This window comes from Parus major, chromosome 2, assembly GCF_001522545.3.
Source record: "Parus major isolate Abel chromosome 2, Parus_major1.1, whole genome shotgun sequence".
Lineage (NCBI taxonomy): Eukaryota > Metazoa > Chordata > Aves > Passeriformes > Paridae > Parus > Parus major.
Window position 1 is genome coordinate 92,223,694 of NC_031769.1, and position 13,800 is coordinate 92,237,493.

The 13,800-nt window shown below is 36.0% G+C and overlaps 1 protein-coding gene across 1 annotated transcript in view; it reads right to left on the reverse strand.

The window, feature by feature from the left end:
• Window positions 1-5,043: 5,043 nt before the first annotated feature.
• Window positions 5,044-13,800, reverse strand: part of GALR1 (galanin receptor 1) — a 13,733-nt gene continuing 4,976 nt past the window's right edge. Inside the window, exons 2-3 of the mRNA XM_015651060.3 lie at window positions 11,318-11,383; window positions 5,044-7,492 (exon numbers count right to left, since the gene is read on the reverse strand). Coding sequence (XP_015506546.1) covers window positions 7,175-7,492; window positions 11,318-11,383 — 384 coding nt within the window. The 3' untranslated portion in view covers window positions 5,044-7,174. The remainder of the gene's footprint in view (window positions 7,493-11,317; window positions 11,384-13,800) is intronic.

Genomic DNA, 13,800 nt, shown 5'->3' on the forward strand with positions numbered 1-13,800 from the left:
GGTGAGGATATGTGAGAGAAACTGCCCTGCAGACACCAAGGCCAGTGAAGAAGGGGGAGCAGGACGTACTCCAGGCGCTGGGGCAGAGGTTCCCCTGCAGCCCCTGGTGCAGATCATGGAGAGGCAGCTGTGCCCCTGCAGCCCATGAAGGTCCATGGTGGAGCAGAGATCCACCTACAGTCCCTGGAGAACCCCAAGCTGGAGCAGGTGGATGCCTGAAGGAGGCTGTGAACCTATGGGAAGCCCATGCTAAGGGAACAGGACCTGTGGACCCATGGAGAGAGGACCCTACACTGGAGCAGGTTTTCTGGCAGGACTTGTGATCCCAAGGAGCACCCATGCTGGAGCAGCCTCCTCCTGAGGGACTGAGTCCTGTGGAAATAACCCACGCTGGAGCACTTCGTGAAGAACTGCAGCCCATGGGAAGGACTCATATTGGAGAGGTTCATGAGGAGCTGTCACTGGTGGGAGGGACTCCACACTGGAAAAATGGAAGTGTGAGGAGTCCTCCCCCTGAGGAGGAAGGAGTGGCAGAGACAGAGTGTGATGAACTGACTGCAGCCCCCATTCCCTGTGCTGGTCAGGGTGCAGAGGTAAAGAAAATAGGAGTTAAGTTGAGCCCAGGAAGAGGGGAAGGGTGGGGAGCGGGTATTTTTTGAAATTCAGGGTTATATCTCATTATCTTATTCTGATTTGATTGGTAATGAATTAAATTTCCCCAAGCTGCATCTACTTTGCCCATGACATTAACTAGTGAGGGATCTCTCCCTATCCTTACCTTGATCAATAAGCCTTTCCTTATATTTTCTCTCCTGTGTCTACTTAGGAGGGGAGTGTGCTGAACTTCTAACAGATCTCATCGTGGGTATTTTGGTTTTTATAGAAAGTCCTAGGAAATGTCTTTGTGAAAGCCCTCCCTTTGCAGAGCTGCTTCCTGTGGCTCAACTGCAGCACCAATATCCTCTGAATTCAGGATTCCAGGGGCTATGCAGGCCATTTCAGTTACACAGAGTTGAAAAATAAGCCTTCTGATTTTGTTTTTCATAGTTTAAGACACTTTCCCAGGAAAGTAATTATAAACATAAGTTGTTTATCACATTCCTTCTAAGAAACGCCTTTTGATGGACATTTCACATGACCAGTGTGCTTGGGAAGGTGGTAACTTAATTATCCAGTCCCAGGTCATTGTCAAGAATCTATAAATGCTGGAGGCAGAAAAATAAAGTTCTTCTTTTTTCTATCACACCACTGAGATGTGTTTGTGTGAATCATTCCATGTCCACTATTGACAGAAGGTCATGTTTAGTTCACTGGCAATATCAGACTCATCATTTTCCAGTACAATAATAGTTTTTTAAAGTTTGCCTCATGTTCTTAATTCCTAAATGTACAACTTTTCATTTTGCTATATTAAAACTACCTATTTGCTTGTGCTAAATTGTGAAATTCAATGTAAAGGAACTGTCACACCATCAACTCCACTGTAAATGTAACAACTACAAGGCATTAACAATCATTTTGTATTTTCTTCCAAAAACTTAGTATTTACCTTCAACAAACTGGTAAGTTCTTGACAGGTGTTGCTAGAAACATCTGTGTAGCTCAGATGACATAGCTCCCAGAGAAGAGGTTTTATTTTTCTCAGCAAACTTTAGATGTGGTTAGATGTTTATAGAGGAATGGAATGACCATGCAATGGAAATTGTACAAAATTTCCAATAAAAGAATGCTGCCTTTAGAGAAATACTTCTATAAAATGAGACCTCAGCCTTCATCCAGTAAATGTATCTGGCCAAGGCACACCAACGTTTTTACAAATGTCATATGTGAAGGATTCTTTAGTACTGCACAGTGAAATTGATTAAGTGCACATAATTTTAAATCCATGCTGTAGCACTTGCTTTTGGTTTAAAAGGTTTTCATTAGGTGTAAAACTGATTATATCTTGGTTTCATGCTCAACCAGCTATTTTTACTGTATTGAAATAGCCCTTGATCAATGTGAAAGCAAATATATGCACAAATATGCATTGAGTTGGTTTGCCTTTTTCCAAAACTGGAGCCAAATACAATAGGTTTGGACTGCACATCATTGAAGGATTCATAGTTTTTTTCTCATACTCAAATAAATTAATCTGGCTCTATTTATCTGTCTCTTAAGCTATACATAATTGACAGAGATTTAAATTACACTTGAATAGGAAATATCAATGAATTCCATAAATTTCAATAGACTTCTTATAAGTCTGAATGGAGGACTGTGCCTCCTGCATGTAAGTACTTGAAAATCAGAATATTTGTTATATCAGTTAAGTTTTCAATGTCCAGTGACATCTAGCCATCATACTGTGTTCAGTTTTACATTTACACTATTTTTTCCTGTAAATTTTCCCAAAGATGTTGCTTGTATTTAATTTTTATGTAAACACTTTGTAAGGGAAGACATTTGTATCTCATATAATAAAGCCAAGAAGAGATGGTACAGACCTATTGGAACTATCCCTTGAAAATTCATGGGAAGTACAATATATCTCAGAACAACTGCACACTACTTTACATGCACTATACATTGAAACAAGCACAAATTCTTAATTTTTCCATCTTTCACTTTTGCCCATGTACTGAATACAGAACATCAGCACAAGCTCTGTAAGGTACAAGCTGTTGTTTTCTCTGCTGTCCTCTTTTCACAAAATACCACAAATATCATTAGGTTCAATATGTCACATCACACTGTGACTCAACCATAAAGACAGCAATGTCTAAAACAAGGTATTTGCAAAATTAATTTATAAAGAGATCCCCCTCCTTCTGTACAATGTGGAATTTAAAGCAAAATTTATTTCACTGCAACATGAAATATATAAAGCTTAATGTTAATCTCTTGGAGATAGTGACATTTTTGAAAATGGAGATATAATCAATTTCAAAAATAATAAAGTTAAGGTTTGAAGGAAGAGATGCATGCATGCACACAAAGTGAAAGGCAATACAAAACTCAAAGGAACATAATTTAAAATATCTCATTTAAATGCCCTATCTTGCCAAAGATTAAATTGTTTTTAAAATACTCTTTTTTCAGTGTTTAAATTTAGAAAAAATATTACTGAAGAATTTATAAATACCCACAGATCCAACTAATTTCATCATACAAAATATTGCAAGAATACTAAGACTGTAGATGGGAACACTCAACTACAAAATTTAAGTCTCCTCCTTATACAGTCATAATGATTTTTTTACATAAAATTTCAGCTAGTTTGGGCATATTTTTGTAATCTACTGTAGCATGCAACTTTGTTACCAACCTTAGATATATGAAAATTTTTAAGAAATTCTACATTTTTTGATACAAGAATATTAGACAATTATAAATGAGTACTATGTATCGCTTTTAGTACATACTTGTGTTGAGAACAGCGTAGTTTAATGACTCAGAAGCAGTAATTAAGTGTCAGCTTCACTTGCAACTAATAAGATTCCTTTCTTCAAAATTAGTTAAATGGGAAACACAATTACCTGTGAAGTAGCACGGCTGAGCATAAAGTTAAACAAGTCCCTTTATCTCTTATGCATGTTTGCACATATTCAACAGCATGTTGGCCAAGTGCCATTTAATTGGGGGTTTAGGCTATGGATCCTAAATCTGATTTATATATAGAAGTGCACAGTGTGCATCTGGATCCTCATATATCTTGGAATTGTGTTTTAGTCTTTATTAGTTGAAAAAGAGCACTGCTGTAATCTTTTCTATTATACCTCAAGCGTCCTACTCTCACAACCATGCAGGGCAAACATGGCACTAAGAACCCTGGTGGAATAATTTCTTTACCTCTTATAATGAGAATTCTGTATCTTTTTAAGGCAAAATTGGTGAAAGGTAGAAAATTTAATGTATTCAATGCAAACTTTGTTAGAAACCTGCTGCAGGATCTTAGTTAGAGAGAAATTTGTGTAAATGTTCCTGTCGCCTATTTTGTTTTGTACAGTGTAATATTTTGAAATTCACAAAACAGGTGTAATTCAGCAGGACTATTTCTTCAAACCAGAGAAATATTTTTTGCTCTTGCCTTTATTTCATGTACACTGAAATCAACCTTTCTGGTTAGAAAAAGATGTAAAAAAGCATACTAAGCCAGTCAATGAGACAAAACTTCTGCTTAGCTTTCCACCAGAAACAACAATCCCTGCCAACAAGCTCAGAACCTGGAAGCAAATACTCAGTTGTAGGGGATCTTAGCACCCATTTCCTGATTTTCAGCCTTTTATTTGGTGGGACACCTTCCTGACCAAGTGTCCAGCTGCTCAAGGGTATGACACAGCTCACAGCACACATGAACACTGCTTCTGTATTCATAATCTTCGTGTCACAGCTAAGTATGACAAAGTCACACTAGAGACACACACCACCAAAGGCAAGTTTCAGGAAACTGAGCCTTAGAGTGTCAGCTGCTTCTTAAGGTTTCCCTGAAAAGTCAGGTGGAAATTTTATTGATATTCTCCAGGAATAAGGTGGGACCTCTCTAACTAGTTGTTAAAGAAATCCCTTCCCTCTTACTCCCTCATCCTAAAAACTTCAGACAGGTGTAGCTCCATTACTATCGAGCACCTAGGTTTAAAATAATGTACAATTCTTCTCTAGATGAGACAATATACTCAGCTTGTTATTATAATTGTTTCTACAATTACATGTTTGCTTTGCATTTTTTGATAAAAACATAAAATAGAATTTTTTCAAAACAAAAAATATAATTTTCAAAATTGTAGAATTTCCTAAAATGTTGCAAAGTCAGCTGAAGTTTGATAATGCTTTAATAACTTGGGTGTTTGAGGTGATGAGTATCTCAGAACTCAAAGGAACTTCTTTCTGTTCTGTTTCTGAACCTCAATCCTAGCCCAGGAAATAATTTCCTGCATAGATAAACCCTTCTTTTCCAACTGAGAGGTTTTTTAAGTATATATTTGCATACATTTATATTTTTTGTTCCTAGAAATATCATCAAATGGTCTCTTCACATGAAAGAATGGACACAAACACCATGCATGCAATAGCATGTCTTTGACACTATTTTACTGATTCCAAGCAGACAATACTGGCACATAAACATAGATATTTTTATGTGAGCTAATTCTCCATAGTTGATGTTCCACCACTCTGAATTTTTATTTTTTCTAAAGCAAGTCCATGGAGAAAAAGGAATATGAAAGAGCATCTGGCCAATACCACTTAGCGTCTTCAAAGACCAGGAGAGGGGTTTCAGGACTCTCAGCAATTTTACACACAATACCAAACCTCGGGGAGCGATGGATATTCTGGAGAGCAGGCATGCCTATCAGAGGGCCCTTGGTAAGCTGGAAATATGGAAGTAACAGCTGTCAAATGCATGAAGATCAAGAAAGCCAAAAGCCAAGTCCTGACATTTGCACAGGGAGTCAATGCAAACCTGCAGGAAAGGACTCAAGGGCTTGTAAAGCAGAAATTAAATGTAAGTCAGCAGTGTATCCTTGAAGCCATAAATGATGATAATATTGGGCTGCATTAGCAAGAACAAGCCAATGGGTCAAGAGAAGCAATTATTCCGCTCAGTGCTTGTGAGGCCACATCTGGAACACTCAGAACACAGTTTTGAACACCTCAGTTCATGAGAGGGATTGATACGCTGAAGGAAGGGCAGTGGAAGGTCACTGACCCAGCCAGGGACCTGAGGAGAGGCTGAGAGCAGCACATGGTTTCAAAGGGGAAGGCTGAGGGGAAATTCAGTGGCCATCTTAAAATTACACATTAATCAGAGAAAATATTTCAGTACACTGTGAAAGGGCAGAAAGCAATGGTCACAGGATACACCAAGGGAAATCCCAGCTGTGGAAAAGGAAAAGTATTTTAGTGAGGGTGATTAGGCACAGGTTGTTGAATTGCCATCCTTAGAAATGTTCAGATCTTGACTAAACAAGAAAGTGATACAACTCTAAGGGTATCAGTGCCTCAAGAGGAGGTCCAGAGGTTCCTTTAATTTGATTTGCTCTGTGAGTCTATAGGTCATTAATTAAAAAAGCTAAAATCATGTCTTAATCCAGCTAAAAGAATGTTTTTAAAGGAGCAAGTGTTTTTCCATTATTTCTTTAGTGGTTTACCACCTAAAGTCATTTTAAGGAAATTTATAAAATTGAGGAAACTATTAATTTTATTTAAGAATTTGCAGAATTGTGCCATTGACCTTATACATTTTCCACTAATTTAAACACAACCTTCTTTATACTTCCAGTTGAAAATTACATGATACCAAGCTCCACCTACAACTTTTAAGGGAATGCTACCTTTAAATCCTTAAGCATTGACTAGAGCTTCTTTACAAAACATAATATTTTAAAACACATGTATACATAACACATTTAAAACTGTATCTCCATCTCAAAGCCTCTGAAATTAAGGAAACATACATACACGTGCACATGCAGAACAGGAAGAAAAGCTTCCCTCCCTTAGACACAAATCCACATTTTGGTACAACTACATACAGGCCATAAAAAAAAAGCCCATATATAGTGTACACAAAACTTCAGTGTATAGAGTAAGGCAGCCATACGAAGTGGAAAACCAATCAATCCTTCCTCAGTATAACACATTAAAACCAGCTAAACAGAAAGAAATAGCATTCCTCTCTAAAGCAATTGCCTCAAGGTGTACACAACTTATTCCAGCTCCAAATCAGAGCCCATGTTTGAAAAAACACATTGTCAAAACAATCTGAAGAGAGAACAAAAACTTTCCTCTTTGAAATCATAGTAGTCCAGTATTTATTATCTGTAGGACAGAAAATTTAGCCATTTTTCACTTTCACGGAGTAAGATGTCAGAAAGTTACCTGTTCACATCAACATCTTCTTCTTATACCTTTGTATGCTTAGCAAGAATGGAGACACATCATCTCAACATTTTTTTCCTCAAATATCTATGCAAGTCCAAGAGTTTTATTTGATAATGCTATCTAAGAGGCAAAAGATCAGCCCAGGTGTCTTTCGTATGAGTTTCACAAACTTTGGTTACAAATGCAACTTCAGTACATTAAATACCAATTAGCTTTATCAAGATAAACCCAGGATAAAGCTCATTGTGCTTTTTTTTCTTGATGTTCAGTTTACATAAAGGAAGAGCCAACATACAGGGCTTCTCAACATTCACACGTGGGTACAATTGGTAGAGGGTGGTGTATCTATCCGACTTTTATTTTCCTTAGCATCATTCAGAACTGACTCATTACCAATCTGGCATTTGAAGACTTGCTTGTAGGCCTTCCTAAAATTTTCAGAGAGAAATGCATATATGATTGGGTTCACAGAAGAATTGCTGTAAGCCAGGCAGTGTGCAGTTACCCTGAAGAGAAAGGAGGCTTGAGTCAGTGGGAAAACTCCAAATTCAGCCCAGAGATGGATCACATGATGAGGAAGCCAGGAGATGCCAAAAACCACTACCACCACCAACACAGTCTGTGCTGTCTGAGACAAGGAAAGGAAAACACATATGTCTGATGAGCACTCAAAGAATCAGCTTTAAACCTAGTTTAAAACTACTGTTTGGAGGAAAAAAAAACCCACAACAGAAAGTATACTGAGAGGGAACACACTGCAATATTAGTTACTGATTTCACCGCTATTTTATTTATTTTTATTTATTACTTATTTTATTTTGCATAGTGAACCACTGCAAGGAGAAACCCAGCCCTAGAAAATGTCATAGTAAACAGCAAATGCACAACTTTCCTCAAAGGTAAAGAATGATAACTCCCTGCACAAAAGCTTTGGTTTTTTTTCTGAGGTGGTCCTAAACCTGTTGTAAAATAACGACAACAGGGGTCTGTGGGAAATCTCATCCAGATCTAATGATTACTAATATTTTAGTAATATTTAGCAATATTTAGTATAGATTATAGTAAATAGTATATATAAACACTATTATTTAATTAAATAAATTAATTAAATGAAACAAAATTATTAAATAAATATTATTATTTAATAAATAAATATACCAGTATAGTAAATAATATATATAAAATAGTAAATAGTAAATGTAGAAATATATAAATATATAATATAGTAATTATACTGTATATATTCTATATTCTATATTTTATATAATAATAAAGAATATAAAATACTGTATCATGTATTATAACATATATTATATATATGATATATGTTATAAAATATATAATATATGTAAAATATATTTACAATATTATATATTTATATGTTTACTATTTACTATTTTTTATTTTAATAGATATATAAAATAGTAAATAATAAATATTCAGTAATATTTATATTAGTAATCTAATGATTACTAAGATTTTAGTACAGTGCAGAAGAACTTCTGATGAAAATTTGAAGAGAGATGTATTACACATCAAGGCAGCTGATGGAAGAGCTTAGAGCTTGCACAAATGCTTACTAAAGTAAGCTTTTTGAAAGAATCTCCTTTAAGCACACAATTTCCACAGGGAGACTCATGCAACGACATTCTGGGATACAATTAGTGGGAAAAAAAAATAAGGGCTTGAAATTTGTGATGATTGCACATTATCAAAACCAATCTGGAAATTAAAGTTCACCACCAAACACTAAATTAAAATATGGACCAAAAAATATCCTCAGTGCTTCTTCCACACTCCACTTCCACTATTTATGAGAGGATCATCAATTTCATTAGATCCATTCTGAGCTCCAGAACCACTTGATAGGGACCCTTCAGGTGCTGAAGGAGTTCTGTCAGGGCACAGTGGAATCTGTCAATATTTTCTTTAGCTTTCACCTACTTCAGGAACAGCAGTTAGTGCTTTGCAGTGGCCTAAGTAAATAATATCTATTCCTCTACCAAGTACCTCTATCATTTAAATAAATCTCCAAGTGGAAGTCAAATAATAATTTCAAAGCATATTATGTCATGAGCCATTGTAATTACTATATTAACACATTCTAACATATTTTTTCAGGTAACTTCTTCACATCCAAAACTAACCCAGTGGCCACAGAGTGATAAAAAAATAATGAAAAATTTTAAAAAAAATTTAAAAAAATAAGTATATTTTTTGCTAGTTTCTTGAGCTTGATCTATACTTCTTAACCTGAATAATGCTCAGTAATAATTAAACTGACCTACCTAATCAGAACATGAGTTAGTGCAGAAAAACTTACAGGAAAAACATTTTGATTTCTGTGGCAACAGGCCAAAATAACTTATGACAGGTGCTGTTGTTGGTCAGTATAACCTCACAACAGAAAACAAAGGACATTTTATTTGTAGTTAATATAATTTTAGTCTAAAGAAATCACCTGTTTTCACAAGCCATTCCTCTACTTAGCCCAATGAAGCTTAAATCAGTTGTCGCTAAAACAGCCACAAAGATATTTTGTTTTCCAGGTCTTATCAGGAGAAGGTGTTCTAACAAGACTGCATAAATTAAGAGCAGTTTATTCTTTAATTGATGCACTCAAATTTTCAGTACACCAGATGCAGTATTACTTCAAAAGAGGCATATAACTTCCATTGGTTCCAAATTCTAAGAAAAATTAACCAGGAAAATCACTGACTTTGAATAGGCTATTGGTGCACCTGAAAGCAGAGGGTGCCAATATGCCTCTTGTAACTTTTACTTAAGATATTTCATATCTGCAGAAGAAGCAATTTTGTATTAGGAAACCTCACAATATCTGCTTTATCCCACTGTTCCTCCTAAGCATAACTTCAGAGTTTACTTTTCCAAAATCATCACTTTGTCTTGCAAGCAAGATATCATTAAAGCTCTTTTTTCCTACATGCTTAGGGTTTCTTTATAGCAAATAAAACCAGATTGAAGTATATGAGGTTAATATCGATGCTTTGTGACCAGAAAGCATGACAAAAAGCATTCAGGCAAATTAATATTCTTCATTATTTCTTTTTCCACACATGCAACAAATTTATTTTCCAGTTCTCCTACTAGAATGTTCATAAAGGTTTGAATAAAGGTAAAAATGTATAATTACACCTGAAATGCATTCTTCACAAGACAATAGAAGGAAAAGAAGAAAGATATGGTAACCAAAGAGAGCACTAACACACTGATGAAGACAGGATGGCTTTGATAAACATGAGTTAGGCCTTAGGTTTAGAATCTCATTTTCTAAGGCAAAAAAAAAAAAAAAAAAATCTGGACTGCTTTTTGGTTTTTTTCCTCTTTGGCTACTGAACCCTGATACATTCAAGCAGTCTTGATCATATCTGGTCAGATCTGAAATATTTTGAGAGTCAGTGGTTAGAGGAAATGCACAGATATTTCCAGTTTGAGAATAATTTAGATGAGAGATGGCAATGTACAAAATGTCTTTGAAAACTATACCTTTGGCCTTGACATCATTAAATGCAAAAGTATATATGCTAAGTGTTTTACTGAGTCAGGGCCACAATGCTTGTAATTCTAGGAATCAAAATCTTTTGAGGAGGATATTTTAAGAAAAAATAGAGAATGCATAAATAAGATAGTTCTTACTCCCTGTTGAGTCCATGTATATTTCATTGACTTTGCAGGCACTCTCCATGCCCATATGAAAGTAGCGATCAGATCACATGAAGAGCTGTAGCTAAAGGGCTTTTTTCCTCCATATCCATAAAATAAGAATTTAGTCAAATGATCACTGTGGTCAAAAATCACCACATTATATTAACTGACAGATTCTCCATTTAAACACATCTTTCAAATATTGTTCTAAATCATGAAGCTCATATTCTTCTTTAAATAACTTTCAGGATTCTACTTGTATCCAGTACATAACTTATGTCTTGAATGTAGGAGAATAAAACATCATGTGGAAAATCAATAGAAGAATTGGAGAATCATTATAAGTCTCTTATTAGACTCCTATTGGGAAGCACAATACATTTCATTTTAAAGGTTCCTCATACGACCTAGGAATTTTTCATTGAAATGTTACAAAATCAGCTAGTTTAAAAAAAACCCAAAACACACCCTTGATTTAGAAGTCAGGGGAAATGCCTGTGAGAAAAAAAAATGTAGCACAAAAGACAGGTTGCTCTCCTGTGCCTAAATTTCAGATGCTCTGAAGTTCCAAATATGAGGATCTCAGATAATGGCTTGATGCAATGAGATTGAAAACTTGGATCAGAAAAGATTCCAATCTGCCAGGTTCAGAGGGACACTAAATATTTCATCAAATACTTAATTTTAATTTCTTCTCTCTGTTACATATTTAGAGACAAGTATCAAATTAGCTTAGCCATAACACTAAAGTACACACATATGAGTGTTAGTAGTGAATGCAACATACCTTTTTCTTGGAAGCTTCTGACTTCTTTGACATGTTTCTCAACTTCTTATGCAGATGATTAAGAACCTGAAAAGATTAATTTGCATCTCTTTATTGTATTTCCCCAATTTTTATTCAAACAAAATTCAAGCCCATGTATCTTTGTGTACTGTTGTGCTTTCCAGTGCTGCATGATTTGCTAACAAACATCACTGAACCCGCTTTTCAAACATGCACAGTAAGAAAACTGAAAGAATTCCATACGCGAGTCCATGTGAACCAACAAACACGAAGCTGACCACAACTGAAGTCTTATAAAAATATTCAGATGCATTACATAACAAATACACATCACAAATTAACAAGGAAACAGACGAAAACCTATCTCGTGCATAGAATTAGCAATCTCTTTTCTTCCATAAAAAGTCACAGACTGTTGGTTTAGAATGACCTTTAGTGTGTGTAACATAAGAAAACTGTATTTTTCATTCAGAGCTTTTCTGAGTCACCAGCATAATTTGCTTCCTTCAGATGGATGCTTGATTAATATAATCAAGACGTTGGCACTATTTGATCTTTGAAAGAAGCTTAGGCTTTCAAACATCATTTATACTAAAATGAGAGGTGGCACACGAGGCATGACACACGAAGCATGACCTTTAACAACAATGTGGTGATACTCACCATGTGTCTTTCACAAACAAATTTTAAAAATACATCACAAAAAGGCTCATCATCCAAGAGCAGGGTCCAAACTTTAACATAATCATTTACACATAAGGTTTTGGATAGAGGATCTTGAGATGGGGAAAGGGGTCCAAATTCAGATTCTTTCCTATCATCTGGGGACACTTTTTCTGTGTTCTTTGGGGTGCACAGCTAACCACTATCAGGACAGACATCAGTCAAGATGATCCAGAGACTTAATCCCACTCTGGCATCTGAGTTTTATAGGCATACATGTTGAATTAAAAGAAGTGAGATGGTATTTGTGAATATCCAGAGCTCATCAGCAGACTTTCTGTTTCAGGTATCAACTCTTATCTACCAGAGAACCACCACCAACAATAAAAATAAGAAATAACTCATAACCACTTAATATTTCAAGCACAGTTCATTTGTGCCTGTCTGTGCACTACCAAGTGCACCCTGAGTGCACTTCCTATTAAGAAACACTATCCAGGCCACTTCCAGGGGCTAACCCAAGCTAAGAAAAAGCAGGAGAAAAATAAATGGGCTTTCCCTGAGAAAGTTCCATTTTGACTTCATTTCTTTTTTCTTCAGTATGAAGCAGAATCAAAGGAAAGGACAGAACCCCCAGAAGAACACAGAGATAAACATCTGGCTCACACTTTTTATTCACCTCCCATCACCCTGTACAGACCAGCTGAATTGCTGAGTCCATCAGTGAAAAACATAAAACTATAAAAAGGGCATGGGAGGAATGCAATTAAGCTCATATTCCATCACTGCTGCTTCATCTATCATACCCCTTCACATAACTTACAGCAATGAGCTGTTTCTACTGGACCTTGGCAAATCCCATCATGTGCCACATAGTGAGTGCACTGTTCTGTGATTCTCCCTCACAGCCCAAAATTAAAGTCAGATAAACTCTTTCCAGAGATGAGAACTGCAAAATCTTTTGTAAAGTTACAACCATTTTTTTTCTTCTGTTCTGAAACTTTTATCCTGAAGTTTTGCATTGTATCTCTCTCCAGTTCAAAGAAAGATACAGGAGACAAAAGAGGTAAATTGGGTACTTGAGAGCGTTGAGAGGTGGTGGTGGTAGAGGATTTTGTTGTCAATTTAGATTATAACCTTCAAATTAACCTTCTCAGCTTCCCCTCCTTTGGATTTCATACACATTTCATAAAAGATGTATTTTCAGTGAAAACATATTGGCTTCTCACAGTATTGTACCAGATGACATGAGAAGTAGCAGCAAGAGAAATAGGAAAAATGCAATTACTTAGCAGCAGCAGTGGAACAGCTCTCAAAGACTTACACAGAATGCCATGGAATATTAAAAAAGAGCCATGTTTATGCACAAACACTACCAGGCAAATCGAGGACAGTCTCCCCACTACCCTGTTCAAATTTCCTCTTCTCTGGGCCAATGAATAATCAATTGTTCCTCTAACAGCCTGAATGAACAATAATTCTACAATGTGCCTCTTAATTTGTCTCAGGCTATTTCTCTTAAGAAATTATTTCAGGATACCCACTAATACATTTGCATGTGCATTCTTAACCCACGGAATGAAATACTCAGCTTGCTAAAAAATAGGTCCCAACCTGCGCTCATAAGATGTAATATTTTCAACTCCAGCTTTCAAGTACCTGCTATTCAGAGAACAGCTTACATCTTTCTGAAGATGAGGGTGGGGTGCTGTGGTAAGAAAATTATGTTGTGGTGTAAGATATTGTAAGGAGACTTGTAGGATCTAGTCTGGTCCAGACCATATGACCACAACTACTACTCATGATATGTGGTAGGCCCT